Here is a 24,287-nt window from a genome sequence, read left to right on the forward strand (position 1 = left end):
AATATTTTCATATTAGCTATTTTGAGCAAGTATATTATTTTTACCTGACCTGTAAACATTTTATAAACATTGTTTTCACTTCCTCAGCAGGAATTTTTAGAAGCTCAGTCAGGTAGGCTGACTCTTGCTTTGGTTGGTCACCAATGGACACAGCTGGACAGGACCTGCCCTCCCTATGGGTAGCTCAGCTCACCCCAGTCTCACTTTATTCATGAAGATATAAATCTCCACAGGTTTATAAAGGTAGAAAGTTTTTCACTTTTCAAAGTCAGGGGCCAGTTTGTGGACAAGAGGCAGTGAGGTCAGAGCGGGGTATATGTGAGGTCTGTGCTAATTCCCAGGTATCTGGCTAGTTTTAAGGGCTTCAGGAGCTATTAAGTGGGCAGATTTAGTTTCCAGAATGCAGGAGTGGCGCCTCTTCTAGCACTGAAGCTAAACCCCAGAACTATTTGTAAACGTGAGACCTTCTTAACTTGATTTATGTTAACACCTGTAGATAGGTGAAGGGCATGCTGGCTGTGGTTTCCTTTCTGGACTCAGCTTTGATGGACTCAACTGTAAGGTCTTATCTTAATTTTATGGTTGAAGTTTTTAAGAGAAACTGTGAAGTCAGCCTCCCTGTTTATGTGCTCTCTTCCCCACTTACCATCAGCCTTGGTTTGATCTGAATGGAAGCTCTACTGAGAACTTCCAGTTTGTATTATATATTGACAGAGGTTGTACATGAAAAACATTGCTGAGCAAAATTCATTATTTTCCAAATAAAATTTCAGAACTGAAACTGATAGCTGTGGGTAGTTCTATACAGCTTGGGGCAAATGTTACTTCCCTGCTCAACCTCTGGAAATAACAACGTAAGGTAAGCCTAGTGGTGGTATATCTGGAATATATCACTAGATATACTGGTATATCTGAACCTTTCAGAAGGGTTCAGGTCAACAACAAAGAAATACAGAAAAAGAAAAACTGCCTTTCAAACCTTGGGTAATTATTTCAATCATCGCCACTATTGTGTAACATTTTCCAGCCACTCTGCAAATATAAATAGTGCAAACATCAGCGCACTGGACAAAGGAGAGTAAATGGATTGCGTGTGGAAAATACTGTAGTTCCATTAACCATGTTCATCAGTTTAGCTCACCTTAGCTGTTAACAGACAGCACATTCCCAATGGAAGAATCGACTTTCCCTGCCAAGATCCAGAAAGGTAACCTTTATTTGCACTTTCTCTCTGAATGGAATTCATTTAACAAATATTTCTGGGCACGTGCCCTCCCTCTTCTGGACACAAACTGCATCCTCAACTACAAACCCCCTGGCTGTTAGAGCCAGGGGCTGAGGTCTTGGCTGGTCACTACATACCGCTCTTAAAGTGAGGAGAGCAGACTAGATGGGGTCTAAAGTTCTTCCAGATATAATTCCACAGACTCAAGTCAGCAAAAGCACCCTGAGCTCCAGGGACATCCTAAGGAAATCATCTTTATCTCAAAAATGAGGACTGGGGAGGTGGTAGTTTTTCAGAGAGGAAATGTCACTTGGGTCCTTCCTGCACTGGGAGCTGCACTGACAGATCACGGTCCAGCCTGGAGTCGTAATTCACGAAACAGCGAAACTCATTTCCCAGGGTGCGAGTGTGTTCTGGAATAAACTTGCACATCTTCACTCCAAGCAGCTTTGCTGCCGCCTCCTCCATGACGGCACCTGAAGAGAACCACCAGACAAGCCTCAGCGCCATGCTGGCCGGGGCAAGCGAGGAGCGGTGAGCTGACAGTTCCACTCAGCAATACGGGGGAAGGTCACTGTTTTCTGTCCTTTTACTTCCTCCAACATTTTTGCCAAGTTCCTACTTTTTTTCCTTTATCAAGAATTTTTATACCTCTACAAAGCTGAGATACTTAGAAATTTTAAAAATTGCTTATATTCTACAAAATAACAAAAGATAATTTTACGAAAAACTGTTTTCCAGCTTGGACTCAGCGGCCCCTTTCTCAATAATATCTAATTGTGCAAACTCACACTGATACATTCGTAGCAGCCTCACGCTGATGACTGCACATCTCCCTCCAGCCCATCCCCAGCACCCGCTGCACCAGGGGGAACAAGGGGCTGTAGGCCTGCAAGTAAGGGGACCTACAGTTCCATGTTTTCGTTTTGAAACACCAGGATAATCCCCCTCACCAGTGAGAATGTCTTGTTCTGGTAAACTGAATCTAATGTCTTGCTCTGTGACCTCTGACATCCACTTTAACCCCAGGGTTGCAAATTTCTTTTATCAGCTAGAGAGGCTGAGGCAGACATGTTACTAGTACTGACACTGCTCAGTACCAAACAGCACTCCTGTTGCCCTCACCCCGCGCCAAACCCCACTTCCTCGGCATCGTGCCTCAGAATTCTCAACAGGCCCCGAGAGGCAGCAGCACCTCTGCCCCAGGGTGCAGGGAGGTAAGTGGAATGAGGTCACAGGGTGTGTGGTCGGCCAGCACCCACCTGTGCACAGCAGGATCTTGCCCCGGGTCAGGAACTTGATGGTTTCTGACATTTTCCTAAGACATTCCTCCGAGAGATAGGGAGGATCTGCCACGACGATGTCAAAGCTGTGTGAGGCAATCCTCTCAGGTAAGTCCACAGGGTTCTTGTAGTCATAGTAGACAAAGTCCTCTCCGAATATGGCAAACCTGCGGTCGTACTCGAAGATGCAGACAGAGACATCGTCTCTGTGTCGCTCTCTCAGCTTCTGGTAGACGCTGGGGGCGCTCACACACGCTATTCTGGAACAGAGAGACCCAGCTCATGAACCAGCTTTGTGACAGCGTAAAGGAGCAAATAATCACTTCATTAAAAAAGTATGGCCCGCGTTCAGATTTTCTTAAAACAACGCTACAAACTAAAGTAATAACAGCAGTGAATTTTGGGAGGAATCTGGTGTTTACAGATCTACAGCTCATAATTTTTAAGTATGAAATGTGCTTTTCATGATAAAAAATATGAAACATTAGGTACAAGAGTTACACAGCCCATGACCTGAATTTACCTATTATTTTCCTGTTGGTCTCTTTTAACATTTATTTCAAATACTTTTAAGTCTCAAACTAAATATTTTAAAGTTATTTTGTAATATTCATATATTTAATATATAAAGAAAAAGAAAGCCTTAGGACTTTCAGATAAAGATGCAGAGGGAACACATGCATTTAGATTTGCTTCTTCAAATAAATCATGAGAAGGAAACCTCCAACAGCAAGACAATGAGGGAAGATAAAGGAAACACACTCAAGCTGACAGGCAAGGGTGTGGGTTGGGTGGTTTCTGACTCTGCAGGCCCAAGGAAGCCAAGTCCCAAACTGGCAGCCAGGAAAGCTGAGAGGGGGCCTCATCAACACCAACGCACCTGCAGCTCAGGAAGCTGAAAACCAGGTAACTCAAGAAGTAGGGGTGAAGGGGCGGCAGGGGGATTGTTTTTGGAAGGTCTATCGAAGAGGAAACCCACCAGGTGTTGGGACCCCTGACCTATGTGCCTCCTGGAATGAGGTCAACAAGATGCGTGACTCCCAGGAAGGAAGGTGGTTCTTTCTGGGGCTCTTACCACCCCACAAGAAAAAGCCTGGATATACTGACTGGGCATTCCCGGGAAAACAGCTGATCCACAACAGCCAACTGCAGACACCAAGCAAAGAAAGTCTGCCCATGTATCAGAACTTCCAGCCTTAGCACAACCACCTCAACTAGGAGCACACAGCAGAGGGTCAGCAGACAACTCAGGAGAGTCAGCACGTACTAAAGCCAAAATAGTAATAAAACACGAGAGGCATGCTGGAGTCAGAGACTGTGAAGAGAAGAAGTTCTGTAATGTGATATCCTCAGAAAGATGAACAAGATACCATGATAAATATCCAGAGACCTAAGAAATTACAGGTGATAAAGACAGCAGAAATGGCAAACTCAGTGGAAAGTTTCAAAGATAAACTTGACCCAGGTGGTCAGGTAAGAAAGACAAAACATGTGAAAAGGACAGAAAGAAAAATGAATCAGGTAAAGAAGAATAGAAAGGAAAAAAAAGACAATTTTCCCAAACTGGAGGACCCGAGTTATGAGAACAGAAAGGCTTTCACCCCGTTCAACAGATGAAAGCACCATACCAGGACACACAGAACACTGAGGATCAGAAGAAAACCCTAAGCCAGCAGGGGGCAAGGAAAATCAGGTTTGTCATAAGAAATCAGAATGGCATTGTGTTTCTTAATAACTAACACATCAAGAGAATGGGTAGAATAAAAATATTTTCAGACAGGTTTTAAAAATTTCCCTCTAGTGAAAAGTGTGGAAAGATGTATCCAACCAGGATAAAGCTGTGAACTAAGGACTGGGATACTGGATACAGGAAGGTCAGAACAAGAGAGATAAGAGGACACTTGGTAGATGGTGGAGGGAAACACCAAGACCAGAGCTGGACGTCAATCAGTCCAGACAGAAGAGGTGGCAAAGCCGGGGACGGGGAGGTATTTTTTTCAAGGAGTTGAAATATGTGTAAGTTCGTTGATTAAGAGATTTACACCACTGGGGAATTTGAGGGTTAGTGGTATGGACGTATAAACCCTATTTAACCAAGATATAACTAACACCAATTCTACACAATCACTTCCAGGAAACAAATACAGTTTAACACTTCCCAGGTCATTTTATGAAGCTACTAATATGAAGCCCAAACCAAGGGAATAAGCAGGCAATTTCAAACTAATTATCACTCATGAAAGTTGCTGAGTTGTGGCCGACTCTTCGTGACCCCATGGACTTCTCCATGGGGATTCTCCAGGCCAGAGTACTAGAGTGGGCAGCCATTCCCTTCTCCAGGGGATGTTCCCAACTCAGGGATCAAACCCAGGTCTCCCCCATTGCAGGCGGATTCTTCACCAGCTGAGCCACTAGGGGAGTATGTAGAAGCAAAAGCCTCAAAAAATATTACCAATGAGTCCAACCATAAAAAAAATAGGTATAACTACTGGGAGCGTGGACAGGAAGCACACGTGTGCAGTGGAGGATGAAGGAGCTTAATCCTTAGTCTCTTAAGGTGAGATGTCTGTGAGTGGCAAATTAGCAAGTGCCAATATAAACAGCTTTAGAAATGTAGAAGAGCTGAAAGGCAAAGGGGGGGACAAGGGGAAAATTAACAATGGATTACTTTTTTCAACAAGTCTTTCAGGATCATTTGACTTTATATGCACACAAAGTTCTGATAGAAATAAAAAACCAAACAAAACCTGTAATTCTTAAAATTTCAGAAAAATCAAACATTAAGATTTTTTTCTTTTAAAGTAACAGGTTAGAAAAATGTTAAAATAAGGAACAGATTAAGATAACTTACACGGAACAGGGTTTTGAGTGTGCCCCTAGATGTGACAGGATAGCATTCTTACTTCCTTGTGGTCTTCAAATCATCAACTACAGGTTTTGCAGATCACAGCTGAACGTTCTTACGAACCATCCCTCATCCAGGAAGGACATTTAAAGTATTACTTTAGATTAAAAGGCAAAAGAGAAGCGAACCCAGTATCTCACCTGCCGCCCTCCCCAGCAGCTGCCACGGCGTCCTCAGCAAGGCGCAGGGCTGTCTCCGGGCTGTACCAGAACTGGCTCAGCTGCTGTGACAGGATCGAGTGAATTATATTAGCCCTGGCGTACACTTGTCCTTTTAATTCGTATCTGCTTACCAATATGAACTCTGTCAACAGCCAGTGTCACTGCTGGACCGTGCAGTGTATTCTGCGCTTCCTTCTGGTATGGCACCTCCTATTCTTCTAGAGTTAATGAACAAACCACTGTTGCATTTGCTTGGGTTTTCCGAAACTATCCCCAATTCTCCCAACATCATCCTGTAGCTCCTGAGAAGCGGTACATGGGAAGTCAATGTTGTGAGACTTACCATGTCTTATACCTTTAAAATTTTATCCTTACATTTCATTGGTAACACAGCTGGGCATAGAATCCTAGACTGAATGAAATTTTCACTCTAAATATTGAAGGCAGTGCTTCACTTTTTTTCTAGTTTCTAATAAAGCTATGGAGAAGTGCACTGTGACCTGTCCTGAGACACTGGAGGTGACATGCTTTTCTCCAGAAGGTTCTAGGATCTTCTTTGTCACTTACATCCAAAAGTTTCACTCATGCCTCCTGGACTTATCCTCTAGTTTTATAATGTATTCTTTAAACTTCCTGGGAGATTTCTTCATTTTTGTGAACAAACCAAAACAAATGCCAAAAATATACAAATAGTTAATGCAGGTAGTGAAATTATGACTTGTTTTTTTATTCATGTTTTTACCTATTTTCTACACCAACCATAGATTACTTTCAGAATCAGAAAGTACATAGTATTTAAATAAGCAAAAGGAAAAGAGAAGAAGACTACCTTAAGGTGGACTTCAGGTTTCTAATATTTACGATTCAAAGCGTCAAGCTAAAGACGAAAACATGACGAAGGAAAACTAGAGGCATCTGAGTAGGCGGAACATTCAGAGTGAATATAAAGAAACATTTCTATCCCAGTCTCAAACATGATGAATTTTATATAAAATAATATAAACTTTATATAACTTAGATCTAAACTTGACACAAAATGTAAAAGACTGCACACACACACCTCCCAGCTGCAAAGTGATGAAGAGAGGCAGATTGACAATCAAAGGTAGTCAGAAATTTCAAGCCTCATCTATTTCTCAACTACGCTTCAAAAAAGGTAGATTTCTACGTTGATGTCCTTTTCATTAACAGGGGACTGGAACGCAAAAGTAGGAAGTCAAGAAACACTTGGAGTAACAGGCAAATTTGGCCATGGAGCACGAAATGAAGCAGGGCAAAGGCTAATAGAGTTTTGCCAAGAGAACGCACTGGTCATAGCAAACACTCTCTTCCAACAACACAAGAGAAGACTCTACACATGGACATCACCAGATGGTCAACACCGAAATCAGACTGATTATATTCTATGCAGCCAAAGATGGAGAAGCTCTATACAGTTAGCAAAAACAAGACCAGGAGCTGACTGTGGCTCAGATCATGAACTCCTTATTGCCAAATTCAGACTTAAAGAAAGTAGGGAAAACCACTAGACCATTCAGGTATGACCTAAATCAAATCCTACAGTGGAAGTAAGAAATAGATTTAAGGGTCTAGATCTGATAGATAGAGTGCCTGATGAACTCTGGACGGAGGTTCGTGACAATGTACAGGAGACAGGGACCAAGACCATCCCCATGGAAAAGAAATGCAGAAAAGCAAAATGGCTGTCTGAGAAGGCCTTACAAATAGCTGTGAAAAGAAGAGAAGCGAAAAGCAAAGGAGAAAAGGAAAGATATAAGCATCTGAATGCAGAGTTCCAAAGAATAGCAAGGAGAGATAAGAAAGCCTTCCTCAGCGATCAATGCAAAGAAATAGAGGAAAACAACAGAATAGGAAAAACAAGAGATCTTTTCAAGAAAATTAGAGACATCAAGGGAACAATTCATGCAAAGATGGGCTCGATAAAGGACAGAAATGGTATGGACCTAACGGAAGCAGAAGATATTAAGAAGAGGTGGCAAGAATACACAGAAGAACTGTACAAAAAAGATCTTCACGACGAAGATAATCACGGTGGCGTGATCACTCACAGTTTAGGTTAGCTTTCCTCAACTCACTTTAAAAAATTCCTATTTTCATTTGGCCCATAAAAATACAATTAAAATATATACTGTGCACCAGGAACTATTAATATATTCTTTAAAAACCCCTTTCATCAATTTTTCACTACATGTTTAACACCAGTTGCCCCATCACTGCAATGATCCCTTCCCACAAGGAATGCTGGGCTCCAGTAAAAACCGACAGAACGAATCTGTCTAGGAGAAAGAAGTACAGTCTGTGTTGGAGCCAGTGATACGCTCTTCCCCTATCTGAAACGTCCCCTCCTCTGACCACCAAGCAGCCCAGGTCAGAATGAGGAAAACCTGCACTCCCAGTGTCCTAGCTACTAACAGGCTATCAGCTTCCTAGTGACAAGTGAGACAAACTGGGCTGTTAGGTGGGGTAAAGACCAACAGTGGACTAGGTACAGCACACGCTCCACACTGCCAACGCGTCCTGATGGATGCGGAGCACGTTCACTTACCCAGTTCTCTTCTATTATCCCGATGTTATACTTGTCGTCACCACGGAGGTCAGAGTGGTACTGCTGCTGCTCAGCATAAAATTCCTGCAGAGCTGCAAGGGCGTATGAAGAAAGCTGGGGGGGGCCCTCGTCTTCGGAGTCACTCATCTCACACCTGCGGGGAATGAGTCTTAAGTGATGGTAGTGTGTTTTTCCTTTCCATCAAACAATTAAAATAACTCACAGCAATGATCCAAACTGGAAGTGAATTGTATAAGGAAAACAGGTAATTAAAATTTCTGAGACCAGGAACCTCCCTGGTGGTTCAGTGGCCAACACCCCCCACTCCCAGTGCAGGGCCCAGGTTCTATCCCTGGTCAGGGAACGAGATGCCACGTGCCATTAACAAAGGCCCAGCACTGCCAAACACATGCATACATATGTCTGCAGAGATCTTCCACTGAACTACAGCTGAACAAATGCATGTTTTCTCTCCCCATGTATACAGTTTTATAGTAAGATTTTTCACATTTTTATGACTCCTTGCAGAATGAACTCTGTAAAGATGTTTTGCTTTCTTCTGGTACCCCAGTGGTCACATTCACAGTAGACTCTGAATCAGAGCTTTTTATGTGTGAATGTCACTGTTGAGGTGACCTAAGGCTCCTGGGTGTTATGATGGGATAAGTGAAGGACTGGTAAAGGAGGGGCAGAGGAAGAGATAGGAAAATTAAAAGGGATGAGAAAGGATGCAAATTACCATCACAATGAGATACAACCATATACCTACCAGACTGACTACAATGGAAAAGACAGGTAACACCAAATGTTTTGGAGGGGGTGTAGAATAATTGAAACGGCCTACTTTGCTGCTGAAATGTAAACTGATGAAAACATTTTGGATAATAATACTACCTTACCTCTGCTTCAAACTCAGTAATTCTGTATCATATAACTATATGGAACTCCTGTGATTCACATAAATAGACATGGAGAATACGTTCAAAGTGGTAATGTGTACTGGCAAGAACTAAAACTACTGAAATGTCCACTCACTGGACATGACATAATATACTGCTGTATATTCCTACAGTAGGATACTGTATCGCAATGAAAACATTTCCTTTTCTCCTCTGCTGGCTTGCCACCTGTAACTGTTATGTAAGTAGTTACTTTGAGGATTACAGGTTTACAGGATATCTATCATGGCACGCATTCAAAGTGGTGTTATACAAAAACCTTACGATTTGTATATAACTTCCATTTCTCTCCTCCAAGCCTTTGTGTTACTATTGTCCAACATCTTATTTTTTACATTTGATATAAAATAAACACACCACAGGCAAATTTGGCCTTGGAGTAATGAAGCAGGCCAAAGACTAACAGAGTTTTGCCAAGAGAATGCACTGGACATAGCAAACACCCTCTTCCAACAACACAAGAGAAGACTCTACACATGGACGTCACCAGATGGTCAACACCGAAATCAGATTGATTATATTCTTTGCAGCCAAAGATGGAGAAACTTTATACAGTTAGCAAAAACAAGACCAGGAGCTGACTGTGGCTCAGGTCATGAACTCCTTATTGCCAAATTCAGACTTAAATTGAAGAAAGTAGGGAAAACCACTAGACCATTCAGATATGACCTAAATCAAATCCCTTACGATTATACAGTGGAAGTGGACAAACAGATTCACGGGATTAGATCTGATAGAGTGCCTGAAGAACTGTGGGTGAAGGTTTGTGACACTGTACAGGAGGCAGTAATCAAGACCATCCCAAGGAAAAGAAATGTAAAAAGGCAAAATGATTGTCTCAGGAGGCCTTACAAGTAACTGAGAAAAGAACAAAAGGAAAGATATACCCATTTCAATGCAGAGTTCCAAAGAATAGCAAGGAGAGATGAAAAAGCCTTCCTCAGTGATCAATGCAAAGAAATAGAGGAAAACAACAAAACAGGAAAGACTAGAGATCTCTTCAAGAAAATTAGAGATACCAAGGAAGTTTTCATGCAAAGACGGGCAAAATAAAGGACAGAAATGGTGGTATGGACCTAACAGAAACAGAAGATACTAAGAAGAGGTGGCAAGAATACACAGAAGAACTGTACAAAAAAGATCTTCACGACCCAGATAATCTCGATAGTGTGATCACTCACCTAGAGCCAGACATCCTGGAATGTGAAGTCAAGTGGGCCTTAGGAAGCATCACTATGAACAAAGCTAGTAGTGGAGGTGATGGAATTCCAGCTGAGCTATTTGAAATCCTAAAAGATGATGCTGTGAAAGTGCTGCACTCAGTATGCAGGCACATTTGGAACTCAACAGTGGCCACAGGGCTGGAAAAGGTTTTCATTCCAATCCCAAAGAAAGGCAATGCCAAAGAATGCTCAAACTACCGCACAATTGCACTCATCTTACATGCTAGCAAAGGAATGCTCCAAATTCTCCAAGCCAGGCTTCAACAGTACATGAACCATGAACTTCCAGATGTTCAAGCTGGATTTAGAAAAGGCAGAGGAACCAGAGATCAAATTGCCAACATCCGCTGGACCATTGAAAAAGCAAGGGAGTTCCAGAAAAACATCTACTTCTGGTTTATTGACTATGCCAAAGCCTTTGACTGCATGGATCATGACAAACTGGAAAATTCTTCAAGAGATGGGAAAACCAGACCACCTGACCTGCCTCCTAAGAAATCTGTGTTTAGGTCAGGAAGCAACAGTTAGAACTGGACATGGAACAACAAAGTGTTTCCAAATCGGGAAAAGAGTTTGTCAAGGCTGTGTACTGTCACCCTACTTATTTAACTTATGTGCAGAGTACATCATGAGAAACGCTGGGCTGGATGAAGCACAAGCTGGAATAAAGTGCCAGGAGAAGTATCAATAACCTCAGATAATGCAGATGACACCACACTTATGGGAGAAAGCGAAGAACTAAAGAGCCTCTTGATGAAAGTGAAAGTGTCAAAAAGTTGGCTTGAAACTCAACATTCAGAAAACTAAGATCATGGCATCTGGTGCCATCACTTCATGGGAAAGAGATGGGGAAACAGTGGAAACAGTAATAGACTTTATTTTTTTGGGCTCCAAAATCACTGCAGATGGTGACTGCAGCCATGAAATTAAAAGACGCTTGTTCCTTGGAAGAAAAGTTATGACCAACCTATATAGCATATTAAAAAGCAGAGACATTACTTTGCCAACAAAGGTCCGTCTAGTCAAGGCTATGGTTTTTCCAATAGTCATGTCATGCATGGATGTGAGAGTTGGACTATAAAGAAAGCTGAGCACCAAAGAAGTGATGCTTTTCAACTGTGGTGTTGAAGAAGACTCTTGAGAGTCCCTTGGACAGCAAGGAGATCCAACCAGTCCATCCTAAAGGAAATCAGTCCTGAATATTCATTGGAAGGACTGATGCTGAAGCTGAAACTCCAATACTTTGGCCACCTGATGCAAAGAGCTGACTCATTGGAAAAGACCCTGATGCTGGGAAAGATTGAAGGCAGGAGGAGAAGGGGCCAACAGAGGATGAGATGGTTGGATGGCATCACTGACTCAATGGACATGGGTCTGAGTAAACTCCAGGAGTTGGTGATGGACAGGAAGGCCTGGCGTGCTGCAGTCCATGGGGTTGCAAAGAGTCAGACACGACTGAGCGACTGAACTGAACTGAAACACACCACACTGGTAAAAAATCTTTTATATTTATCTACATAGTAACCACTTACATTGCACTTCATTTTGTATTGATGAATACTGCCATCACTTGTCATTCTCCTTCTACTTGAATGAACATTGCTTGTAACGCAGTTGTCTGGAGCTCCTCCTCTAGTACTCACTCTGCTCTGCTTGCTTCCAATGAGGCTTCCCCAGAATCTATCAGTATTTCCTCGACTCAGAGCGGTCCCTGGGTTCCCTTCCCTGCGTAGCAGCCTGAAAACTCCCTTGGGCAGTAAGATGGAGTGACCATCAGGCTCAGTCTGTTCATTTCCCTTTTTCAGGGACCACTGACCTTTGTGGCCTGGTGCCTGTTATCTTCAAAGACATTTTCCCCCACATAGTTTTACCTTTTTTTTTTTCCTCCAGTTCTATCAGATGGGAGGGGAAATTTAGTCCTTGTTACTCCTAGTGGAAGTTCACGACAGTAAAACAACACCACAACCTACAGCCATATATACTAACAAGAATCAATCTAAAGAATATGTTAAATCACAAAGTTAGAGAATACATATAGTATTTTCTTTAAGTGAAGTTCAGAAACATGGAGATAAAAGCCAGTTAATGAAAAACTAAAGATTAAAGATAGTGGTTACCACTGGGAGTGAGGAATACATAATTTTTTAAATGCTTATTATATTATCTGCAGAGACCCATGGACTTGATTCTGTAACCAAAAAGTGTCTGAAATGGCTTCTAAACAGTTTGAGCCTTCCCCAATTAATAATCTTTTTCAAAGAACTTAGAATAAATCTCATGAAAGGACTCATCTATTTTTCTACCTGCATTTTTCACACTGTACAATGATTTCCATTAAGGTATGAATTCAATATAGGAAAATATAAGCTTTTTTAAAAACAAAAAATTGTACCCAAGTACATGGATGGCTTATAGTAGAAGTCAGTAGTGCTCTGTGAAATGTTTTAGCAAAAAATACACATGTGTGTACAGGGTCATGCATCATGACACAACTTCCTACTGTAGGCTGTAGTCTTAAATGTTTGGAGTTTTTCACTGTAAACCATCTATAATTTTTGCAGACTCATCTCAAGACGGAGACGTTTTAATACTTTATACAAACAGCTCTTATCTGAAGCAGATACTTGGTATTTTTTATACTGATTGTGAAAAAGCACTTCTGCTATTATTTAGACATTCAGAAAAACAATATAATACTGGATTAAGAGCAAGAACTGGAGCCGAACTACCTAAGCATAAATCATGGCTTTGCCACTTATTAACTACACAGCTTTAAGCAAGTATTTAACTCTTCCATGCCTTAATTTTCTCATCTATGAAATGGAGATAATGTTAAAACTTACTTAATAGAGTTGCTGTGAATTAGATGAGTTACTGTCTACAAACCACCTAATCGTCCTTGGCACACAACAGGAAGAAAAATATTACCTTCATTACTGTTCAAGTTGCAGCATCTCACTGACAATATGGAATCTATGGCAACTGCTAGTTTAATACCTTCATATGACTATCTACTTGGCAGCAGAGGGACAAGAGATCAATAATTAAAGGAACACTACAAAGTGTGACAGGAAATGACAAGCATGGTGAACGCTGTGTGCAGGGAGCAGGATTGGCTCTGGCTTACTTGTCACATGTCGCCTTCACAGACGTAAGATGGACAGATGCTGAATACTCAGGCCAGCAGGTGTGAAGAGCTAACTCACTGGAAAAGACCCTAATGCTGCAAAAGATTGAGGAACGAAAGAGGATGAGATGGTTGGATGGCATCGCCGAGTCAATGGACATTAATTTGATCTAACTCTGGGAGATAGTGAGGGACAGGGAAGCCTGGCATGCTGCAGTCCACGGGGTCACAAAGAGCTGGACACAACACACATTAACAGATCTATCATCTCACAGCACAAAATAAAGTGGTCAGAGAGATGAGACTGTTCAGAAGGTAGACATCATCAAGGTGGGATCTAAAGGTGGGAAGGAATGGTTAAAGTGTGTATAAAGTTATTAGAAGGATCTGGGAAGACTGTCTCCATACTGAGATAATTGTACTGGCACAGTCTATCTGATGGAACTACTTTGGATCACTAGTCTATTCAAAGGCTTTCAACTCCCAGGAGAAGACTTAAAATGTCGTTAATTTCAGTCAGTTTGGGCCCTTAATTCAGCAGTGGCTTCCTATCCCCACTCCTCATTCTTGCCTCAGGAAGGTTTTGTGACGGGTTAACTTATACAGCTGAGTGAGGACAACGACACAGCGAGGTCAATACCACTGGAAGTTTGCTGTTCCCAGTTCTAGAAATCCAAGTCACAGCACGGTGGGAAGGACCACATAAGACTGGTCACATGCAGGAACAAGGAGGCAGAGAAAATGGGGACAGTGCTTTTACTGCTCAGCCAGTGGGCGGAAGGGGAAAACATCCTATGAGGGCAGAGAGGACTTCCATGTGCACCTGAGAGCTAAGCCGCGGAGAAGACGTAAGCCCCTCTGGCCCTGAGAGGAACAGACGCCAGGCAGACAGACGTGCTCGAGTCTCAGAACGCAGCTCCAACAGCAGCTTGTATGTAACTAGTGGGAGCAAAGTGGGCAATAAAGACCCCGTTCTTCAAATAATGGGAATCTGGATTTTGACTGCTGATGGTACTTCTGATCATGGAGGCAGAGGCAGGCAGCCACTGCTGCAGCACTCCACCCCCAGTAGAAGCAACTCTGAGGGGATTTAAAGTGCTTTGACTGCCCCGCCCCCTTCACAGGCCACACATTTAAGGACCAGACCATTATAAACAGCAACCGTATACACGGAGGGATTTAGAGGGTGCATGTACATGCCCAGGAAAAGGTGTAGGCTTAGAAAGACCTTAAGCTTCCTCAGGCTAATCTTTAAAACAAAAACAGACTACAATAATAGCAAGAACAACAACAAAATGGCAGAAAAAGCAAATCTTGGAGAAGGGGGAGAATCTGATTTTCAGCACTTTGAACAAAGTATGAACAAAATCATACTTTATGAACAAAGTATGAACAAAAGCACTTTGAACAAAGCATACAAAGAGACAGCAAAGTACGGCCCGTTGAAAAGAAAAATGTAAACCAACAGAAGCTATGTCTGAAAAAGGCCACACAGCACACCTGCTAGACAAAGACCTCAACTGTCCTAAAAAGTATGGACGAAGTTAAGAAAACAATGCATGATCATAATGCAAATATCAACAGAGACGGGGTACACCTTCAAGTGAACCATGCTCACTGTCCCAGGAGAAAAGATAAAAGAAGAGATTATTAGCTTTTGTGCAGGGCTGAGACTGCAAACTGATCTGCAAGGTACAAAGAGGCTTCATTCTGGTCTTGTATTTCAGGATTCGGAATCAGGAAAAAAAAATTTAATGCTTTAAAAATAAATTTTTTATAAATGATTAATATAAAATCTATCAGATGTTTTCAAATATTTTTGCAAAAGTAAATCCCTGCCTTGTTCCCCCTCCCCACAAGATAGAGAGTAAGAATTTGGACAGAGTTCTACACGAAACCTAAATATGAAATTCTCATTTATCAGTTGATCCTTAAGGGCTCCAACACTTAATATTTGTAGTAAAGGTCCATTAAAATTAAGGAATCAACAAACCACTGGACAGTTGCTTTCAACTGTCATTATGATGCTCACTGAAAATGCTGAAGGACAAGAACAGGCAATGTGGGACTGCATGTGACAGATATTCAAAGGGCATGGATCTACAAAATCACAAACAATCCAGAGAACACTGCAGGAGAAGTAAATGCTGACTTCAAAAAGCGATCCAAGGAGATCTACGTACATTGTGGCATCTGGTCAAAAGTGATTCTTCTTTATAGAGACATCATTTTGTCCAATCCGTTAACCAGATCAAATCAACCTTAACACATGTCTCATCTGACACGGACTGTTCCCAGTCAGTTTCACATGAGGCAGACGGGTTGTTTACTGACACTGTGGTGAAACTGTCATGACATGCATCAAACATGCCACGAGACTGGCTCATCAGCTTTCTGGGAAGCAACTGAGTTACTTCCAGATCACCCTTCTTGTCATCACCAACTCCATATACATCTATAAACAGACAGAGTCTGTCGATGGGATCAGCTCTGCAAGGGTACCAAGCATCCCAGGGTGGCTTCTGTTTGTAAAGTACAGGGAGGAGATATTGACCACACTTTAAAATTTGTAAAATAGAAAGGACAGCCCTTAAATCAAGCAAGATCTCTTTCTTGTGTTCTCACATAGCTTAACAGAAAACATTTGTTCACCGTGAAAGAAAAGTGATTAAAAAAATGTAACCAAAGAATCTTCAAAACTTGCGCTGCAGAGTAGTGTCAGTTTCTTCTAAGCAAAGTGGAGAAGATCACTGCCTGCATCTGACGATCACGTCACTGTGCCCCAGGTGCCCTGATGCAGCAGTGCAACGAGAAACCACACAGATGGCCTCGGGACACAGGTTCCTGCCTGTTCCAGGATGGGGCTGGGACATTTCCAGAGGGGGTCCAGGGAACAGTATGTCCAAAGAACTGCTGAAAGGACCAACACCCTTGTAACAGATAAGCAGTCTTAACATACCATCAGACAGCCAGTGGGAATTTTAATGTCACTACTACGCATCCCCGAGGGAGCGACTGCAGACCACCAAGGGCCGCCCAGAAGCAGAGTGTTTGGAGTTAAAGCAGTCTCTGTGCACATCACAGGGACAGGGGTCACCAGACACTGATGCTAACGTACAGACTCCACGAGATCACAAACAGCAAGGAAGCCAGGCCCTCCAAGACCAAACACATGAGCTCAGCTAACAGAACAATGACTTAAAGTATACTGTACTTATACTCTAAAGCTTTATAATTCACCTCAAAAAAATGAGGATGAGAGCAGGGAAGCTGAAGAGTTATAAAACCCACAACTCAAATCAGAAGCGAATTATTTTAATCAATGATTCAGAAATGCACAATCATATAACCAACTTGTTATAAGACAGGGTTGTTCAGTAGGAAAAAAACAAGGAAATGTTTTCTTCCACAGTTGCCAAAATCACATCTTCTTGTGTTGCTCATGACCCTCTGACTCTCCCTACTGACTTAAATGGTATTTCTTCACACAAATACTTTTCATGAACAGGTTATTTCCTTAATAAGTTACTTCTTGCTTCAGCTCTTTTACTTCAAAATAAAGAAAAGTATAATTTACTTATTGGTCTCTACCGATATTCCTTAGTTAAAAACTTTTCTTAAAATATAAAGTTGACAGCCTTAATTTTTGCCATGTGTATGTGTGCCTACGTGATAAAAGAGAACACTGCAAGCCTCTCCAGCATCACGCATTCAATAACAGCTCCAGATGCCACACACCAGGCAGCCACCTGCTTCAGAGCTGCACATGGGAACATTAGTTCCACAGAAGCTGCTGCAGTCTGGGAGGGAAAGAGAATGCCCACTGATGGCACCAGACCCTGGCGAGGGCTGTCCAAAGGTCCCACGTTTGTGCTAGAAGCTGCTGAGAAATGGAGCAGAACTGCTAAGGGGGTGGATTTAGTGCTCCGATGAGGGGCACTGTTCATAATCAGTAACAGGAGAGCGAAGCCGCAGGGCTGAACCATGGAGTTCAGATACGCTCATCGTGGAATATGACACCTGGGGCAGGTTTCTGTTCAGCATGACATGCACGTAACGATGACAGGGCACCTGACACTTACACATCCCATGAACACGGCCTTTCAAAGTCAAGTCTCCGGGGACTCACGGGCTTGCCATTTCACGAGCACCACTTCCAGAGCTCCCTGCAGAGCTGGATTGAGAGGTGATGAGATCACCTCCATCTCAGTCACAAGCTGGTTTCCTCCCTAAAAGGTGTCCTTCTAACTTCACATTTTTGCCAAGATCAGTTCTAATGAATCGAATGCGCCATCATTGAAAGGATTCTGTCTTGTTCAGTCAGTCAGTTCAGTTCAGTTCAGTCGCTCAGTCGTGTCCAACTCTCCGCGACCCCATGAATCACAGCACGCCAGGCCTCCCTGTCCATCACCAACTCCCGGAGTTCACTCAAACTCATGTCCACAGAGTCGGTGATGCCATCCAGCCATCTCATTCTCGGTCGTCCCCTTCTCCTTCCACCCCCAACCTTTCAGTCAGTCAAATATATGTTAATCCTTCCTAAGTGGAAGGCCCAGCTTCTACTGTGGGGAGAAGTGCGGACATGATGAAAGTACATGTATCCAAGTGCCTTCTGAGAGGTCGTCTAAATGCTTACTAGCTTCCAGTGACACCCACAAGACATATCATCTTTTCTTTTCCTTCAGGATCTCTCTAAAGGTTACTCCTCTAGACAGGGAATCCTAAAAATGTCTGAGCAACGTGATTATTCTGCCAACAAACACTGCTGTTCTCCCATCTCTCACTGTCAGAGTAAAGCGATCTCAGGAATCTTGGAGAGAAAGCCCTCTTTTCTCTTTGTACTCTTCTTAGAAAATGAAAATTACCATAAATTATGACTGTAATTAATATGGAGAAGAAAGTATAGTAGGTCCACAAGAAAGCTCTGACTGCCAGCTTTGAGTCAAGCTGAATTTATTGTCTAGTATGATAACAGTTCAATTTTCTTTGAACAGCTTTACGCATCTTAGGTAAACTCAATATGCTCCAGTGAGGAAAATACGTATCAAAAAAATTACCCCCTTTTGGGACTTCCCTAGTAGTCCAGTGGCTAAGACTCCGTGCTCCCAATGCAGGGGGCCCAGGTCCGATCCTTGGTTGGGGAACTAGATCCCACGTGTTGCAGTTAAGAGATCCCATGCTGCAGCTAAATATGACACAAGATCCCAAATGCAGCAACTGAGCCCTGACACAGCCAAACATGAACAAAGAAACACAGACTGTGCTCAAGTCTAAAATGATTCTTAAAAATTGTATTAAAAATTTAAAAAAACTTTACCCCTTTCTGTAGGTCTGGAAATAATGTTTGTAGATAATGTAATTTCTTCAACTCACTCAAGCTACTCTGACCAAAGACCCCAGGATAATATGAAACCTTTCACCCCCAGAAAACCAGATCATACACTCCAAGGCAGCACGTGTATAAACGTGAAATGGTCACGCTGAATAGCTTCCTATGCATATTCAGAGCCTCGGTGGAAAATGTGAGGTATTTCCAGGGTGCCCACCTGTCTTCTAGAGACCACACCAGTTCACCTGAGGTGATGGGGGGCCACCAGCATTTGCTCAGGATGGTCTTATATGACAACGCTTACAATCTCCTGGGAGCATCCCTACCTAATGGCCTAGTGTGCGTTCATTCAAGGTAAAGCAAAGGCGGGTAGCTTTCTCTCTTACCCTTTCAGAAAGCTCTGTCAAGGGCAAAGTCTAAATTATCTCCCAGTCCTGCCGTCCGTCATGTTCACTGGCCAGAGAAGGAACCACAGATTACTCGTGAGAGTGGGAGAAGACACCACACAAACCTCGGCAGCTGCCAACAGCAAGTGCTAAGATAAAAAAGAAGCAACACCACTTTAGCAAATATTAAAATCCAACGTCTCCTGCAAGACTGCAGGTACAGTCGGTTCCTGATTCCAGCTGCACCACAGCACTGCCTGGAAGAGCTGAAGGACAAGGAAAAGTGCGCGAGTCCACATACTTTCCTATATATACATATGAATGCGTAGCGATGTTTCCACACACCTGCATTTGTGGATTAAGAATGGCTTTCAATTTGCAACCTGAAATTTGTTAGCTAATTATTTAGAAATAAAAACATGAAAACAGAAAAGTTGGCTTTAACTTCAAAGCAAATAATTCCGAAGAGCAGCTTAAGAAAACTACTTTCATAGTTGAAAAAGAAAAAAAATATTGTGGAGGGTGGATCTGTAAATTGTCCGTATTTCCAGCACCCGAGCCTCTACGGGACGCGGGCTCGGCAGCCGGGGCCGGTGGGGGACGACAGGCTCCCGGACCGTGCCCCTCCACAGAACCGACGCCGCCTGCGTCCCCGTTGTCCACACGCACACCGTCCACCCCCACCGGCTGCAATAACAACCGCCCCGCCTCCCGGAACACGCCCAGGCGGCCCCCACGGACACCGCGCCCCACCCTCCACGCCTTGGAGACGGCCGTTACTCCACACGCTGAGACACCGGCTGAAGCGCGGCTCCACGCGCCCGGGCCCGCGGCTGCCCTGAAGACACCCGAGACGGCAGCCCCTCCCAACTTCTTCCGCCCGGCCCCGCGGACCAGAGCCGCTACCCTGGCTGTGTCGGGAGACGCGGACGACCAGAGTCGGGGTGGGCTCCTCACTCCACTCGCCGCTCAAGTCAACGAGTGCTCCGTAGCCCGCGGGGCCCGGTCCGGCAGCCAGCTGAGTCTGCGCGTGCGCACTGCGGCCCGCCAGGCCGGAAGCGTGAGCGGGGGCGGGCCCGCACTAGCACAGCAGTCCAGCGGGGCGGGGGCGGGGTCGTGGGCGGGGCTGCGGGCCGGCTCGGTCCGCGCAGGCGCAGACAAGCGCTCCCGGGAGGCCCTTGGGCACTGCGCGACGTGCAAGGCCACCGGGAGCTCGGAGCTGCGCGGCTGAGCACGTGTCTACGAGGACGGGGACAGCAGAGACGCTGCAGGTTTTAACGCGCACCAAGAGACCTGTCGTTTGCCTTCATTGTACGTTTCACAAGCAGCAAGGAAAGCCCCGTCTGTTCCGCCTCCTCCAGTGGAGAGATACATAACCTGGGGCTTCGCGCCACAGCTGCGTTAGAGAGGCCTTTAAAACCCCGCACACGGGTCCCTCCGCGTTGCGTCTGCCGGAGCCACAGTAGACCCCTGACTGACACCCAGGGTTCCCGCGACCCGAAGACGCGGTCTCCGTGTTGAGACCGCCTACAAGCCGGGCAAGCCCTCCTCTCATGAAGCAAGAGCGCTGTGTGCAGCGACTCACGGGTGGGAGCGCGCCCTCCGCGGCGCCGGGTCAGAGCCGACGCCTGCGCGCGGACGGGAGGCGCTTGCAGACCCCGAGCGGTGTCCTGACTGTCCTCCCCCAGGGCCACCAATCCATGCAGCATCCCTGCCTGCCTTCTCCTTAGCAATTCCGTCATCTTTCCACGTTACCTGTTGAATACCTTTAATCCTTTCTGGTATAAGGTGAGGATATAAATTAAAAACAGGTTTGCTACTCTGGGAATACCGTAATTTCCACTTTAAATACGGCCCCCAAGCTTAAGGCAAACCATGCTTTCATTTTTTCTTTGATTGCTTGGAAGACAAGTCCACTAAGCTGCAGTACGTCAAAACCAGCTATAATTTAGGAAAGCAGCAGGAGAGAAAACATATACATCAAGCTAAAAGAACAATAAATATGAGCCAAGAGACAATAACCGACTTTTATGGCAGTATATTTTTTTACAGAGGTAGTAGTGTTCCATACATAGGACACACTGCCTTGGCTTATTCAGCAGAAAGGCTTATTTATCTTAAAGCAAGTTATTTTTGGATTAAAACATCTATAATATTTTAAGCTTTCCAAGTTTCAACTGCTTTCACCGTATGTGAGACAATCTGCCATTTAATGTGTATTACTGTTATTTTTTATAATTAAAGTGACCACAGTTGTCAGAAGTTCAAATAGTTACACCTCCACCAACAGTGCTGACTGGTAAGACAGCATGTCACATAATACATTAAGATTAAACTCTTCCAGCTGAAAAGTTTGCATTGTAATTTAATAGTTTTTGCAAATCATAAAAAAATTTTAAGATACCAAGAGGCAATTTTATCATCATTGAAACAAAGGGGAAATTGCAGGAATTCCCTGGCAGCCCAGTGGTCAGGATGCAGCGCTTTTAGTGCCGAGGCCCTGGGTTCAATCTCTAGTCAGGGAACGGAGATGCCACAAGCCATGTGGCCAATAAATAAAGGGAAACTACTTGTCAAGTAAACTGGACTAGAAATGAAAACCCTAAGAAGCTTAGCCAGAGACTGAGTCTGTGTCTCCACCCTGTACTCTGCCAGTCCCAACAGCTTCGCCAGGTCAGTCCTGAGAAAGGACCATCCGGGGCAGTACAGTTATGAGCAGTTGTGCAAATAAAACTGCAGCCTGAGAGGCAGGGCTTTACTGAGAGGAATATCTGAAGACTGACCTGGCAAAGCAATCAAGAGAACTCTACCAAAACTTAAAACTGCTAACAACTACAGGAATAAAAGTATTTAGCACATCCCTGCTTAAACTCTCTCTGTGGGACTTCTTGGGCAGTCCAGAGGTCAAGACTGTGCTTCCGAAGCAGGGGTGAGGTTCCAATCCCACATTCTCCATGGTGAGACCACAATATATAAAAAAACAAACGAACATAAAAAAAACCCTCTCTTTCCTTCAGGTTTTTTTTTTTTCACTTATCAGATCTGAGAAGTGTCAATGACTTAATCACAGTTCATTCTCTTGCTAGATGTTAAAAATAACTTACAGTCAAAGAGTTCAGCAGGATGTTGACTTATGTGCTAGAAATGACAGTGCTTGCTGCCATTGGTATTGTATGGTGTTTCCAAGCAAAAGATTTTCTCCTTGCTATCACCAAATATGCCCTTTGCTTCCACTTAAGTTTTAAAAGAACTGTCACTTGAGATTACAGAGAATGCACAGGACCCAATCTGGGATCCTATGTTTAAGAAACATACAAAAATGTTTCATAATTTAATTAACTCACCAAAGTCATCATTCATAAACCACACACTATAAACACACTGTACTTTAACAGAGCACTAGGATTTTAAAGATGGTTTCTAAGAAACACCACCAGACTTTTACATCCAAGGCCTCTAAGACCATCTACAGCTCCCTCCAATGCCAGATGATGTACCTGGGTTAAGGTCCCCCCTTGAGAGAGAGAAAGAACTCCACTTAATTCCTAAACAGCCTAATGTTTCTTTATCCATCCTTGGAGTAGAATTAAATCTCAACATAACCTAAGAAATCAACAAACATTCAAAGCAATATCAAGTATAAAATAAAAACTTTACCTTTCACTGAATATGTCTACAAGATTTAGGATTACGTAAAAAAGAAAGTCCGCCTAACACACAGCAGATGGTACTTTTCCATCTTCCCTGAAAAGTCAAGAACAATGAATGACCCAACTACACTTACTACAAATATGCCTCCACTCCACTGATTTAACTAATAACTCTGAAATTCTAAGAGTGTGAGCTTTGAGATAAAAACATCTGCTCAATACAACAGAATATAAATGAAATTCTGATTTTCTCTCTGAATCCTGGACATTGTATTAATATTAGGGTTGGGTATTCTCCCAGAAGGTAATGCAATTCCCTATTTTTAACTGTGCAGACATGTCGTGTTTTTTATTTAAAATTATTTTGACTGTGTAACGTCCCCAGTGTCAGTCATCCTCGACTTGGCTGGTCAATGAAGTAGCACCATTCCGTAAGTTTCATATGGTAGTCTAGCTAAACTCCCATGAACAAATCACACATGATCAGAACAAAAATGTAATAAAAATATTTAGTGAAGACATTTTAACTCCCATTTATGAATTAAAAAATACAAATAAAATTTTACCAATTTGATATTCAGTTTATAACTGGCTCAATACACGGCCTTGATTCAATTCCTAGAATCGTACTATAGCAATTTTGAAAAATTAAATGCAACTTTATATCTTTATTAATAATGTTAATAGAGGTAAATATTTAAACAGTATACTCATCCCTGGGTCTCTTAAAAAAAACTGAAAAGTCAGTATAAGTTTAAAATTTTAATATTTATAAATTTAAAAAATTTTACACATGCTGAATGGTAGCAGTGCTAACATTTTGTGACCATTAAACCAGAAATGAAGCCAAAAACCTCACTGCATGGAGCTTTTTCCTTTGTACAGAGAACCAAATCACAATACCAGTATTTGCAATCTGTCACCATCTTATGTGGTAGAAGACACCACACCAGGCAGCCTAGCTTGAGACACTGTGGGCACACCTCCCTCGGGTACAGAGCACAGACGCACTGCTGAATGTCAACTGGGACAGTCAGCCATCAGTACATCCTGACCGCTCCTAACAGCCGAGAGCCTGAGAACACAGACTGAAAAGAAAACCCAAGGCCAAAAGCTCTCCAATGCTGGGAACTCTGGGACCAGGTGAAGGGCAGATCACAGAGGGCAAGCGGGACAAAGATGGTTTGGGGTGAGAGCTGCAGGGGCTGACATGCGGACCACATCTCGCCGTCACCGTGCATCCACCTTTACAAAGACTTGTGCACAGAGCTGGAGGCAAGAAACAGATCATGTCATCTGTCCTCTGCAGGGCAGAGTGGATGCCCATCGTTAGGCTTTCATCTTTACCTGAACCAAATACAGTCTTTGGCTAAATGTCATGGATTCCCAGTATAACTGATCAGGAATACGTCACATTTCTTACATCTAAATTAAAATGTTTAAAGTTCAATTTGAACTACGGCACTTCAAACT

The 24,287-nt window shown here is 43.3% G+C and overlaps 1 protein-coding gene across 6 annotated transcripts; it reads right to left on the reverse strand.

Annotated features, from left to right (window-relative positions):
- Nucleotides 1-4: 4 nt before the first annotated feature.
- Nucleotides 5-20,229, reverse strand: EEF1AKMT1 (EEF1A lysine methyltransferase 1). 6 transcript variants are annotated; one of them, XM_088842686.1, is made up of 6 exons: nt 20,071-20,229; nt 19,165-19,313; nt 8,141-8,294; nt 5,554-5,636; nt 2,488-2,768; nt 5-1,701 (listed from the first exon to the last, which is right to left on the reverse strand). In XM_088842686.1, exons 3-6 carry the CDS (start codon nt 8,285-8,287, stop codon nt 1,532-1,534), a joined length of 681 nt encoding a protein of 226 aa, XP_088698812.1. In that variant the 5' UTR covers nt 8,288-8,294; nt 19,165-19,313; nt 20,071-20,229; the 3' UTR covers nt 5-1,531. The 6 variants fall into 6 exon arrangements, with proteins under 6 accessions (XP_088698812.1, XP_055282383.1, XP_055282382.1 ...); XM_055426408.2 differs by lacking the exon at nt 19,165-19,313 and having other exon boundaries at nt 20,059-20,229; XM_055426407.2 differs by lacking the exon at nt 19,165-19,313 and having other exon boundaries at nt 20,036-20,229.
- Nucleotides 20,230-24,287: the final 4,058 nt, after the last annotated feature.

This window comes from Moschus berezovskii, chromosome 13 (genome assembly GCF_049115385.1).
Source record: "Moschus berezovskii isolate FMDL1 chromosome 13, NW_MosBer_1.0, whole genome shotgun sequence".
Lineage (NCBI taxonomy): Eukaryota > Metazoa > Chordata > Mammalia > Artiodactyla > Moschidae > Moschus > Moschus berezovskii.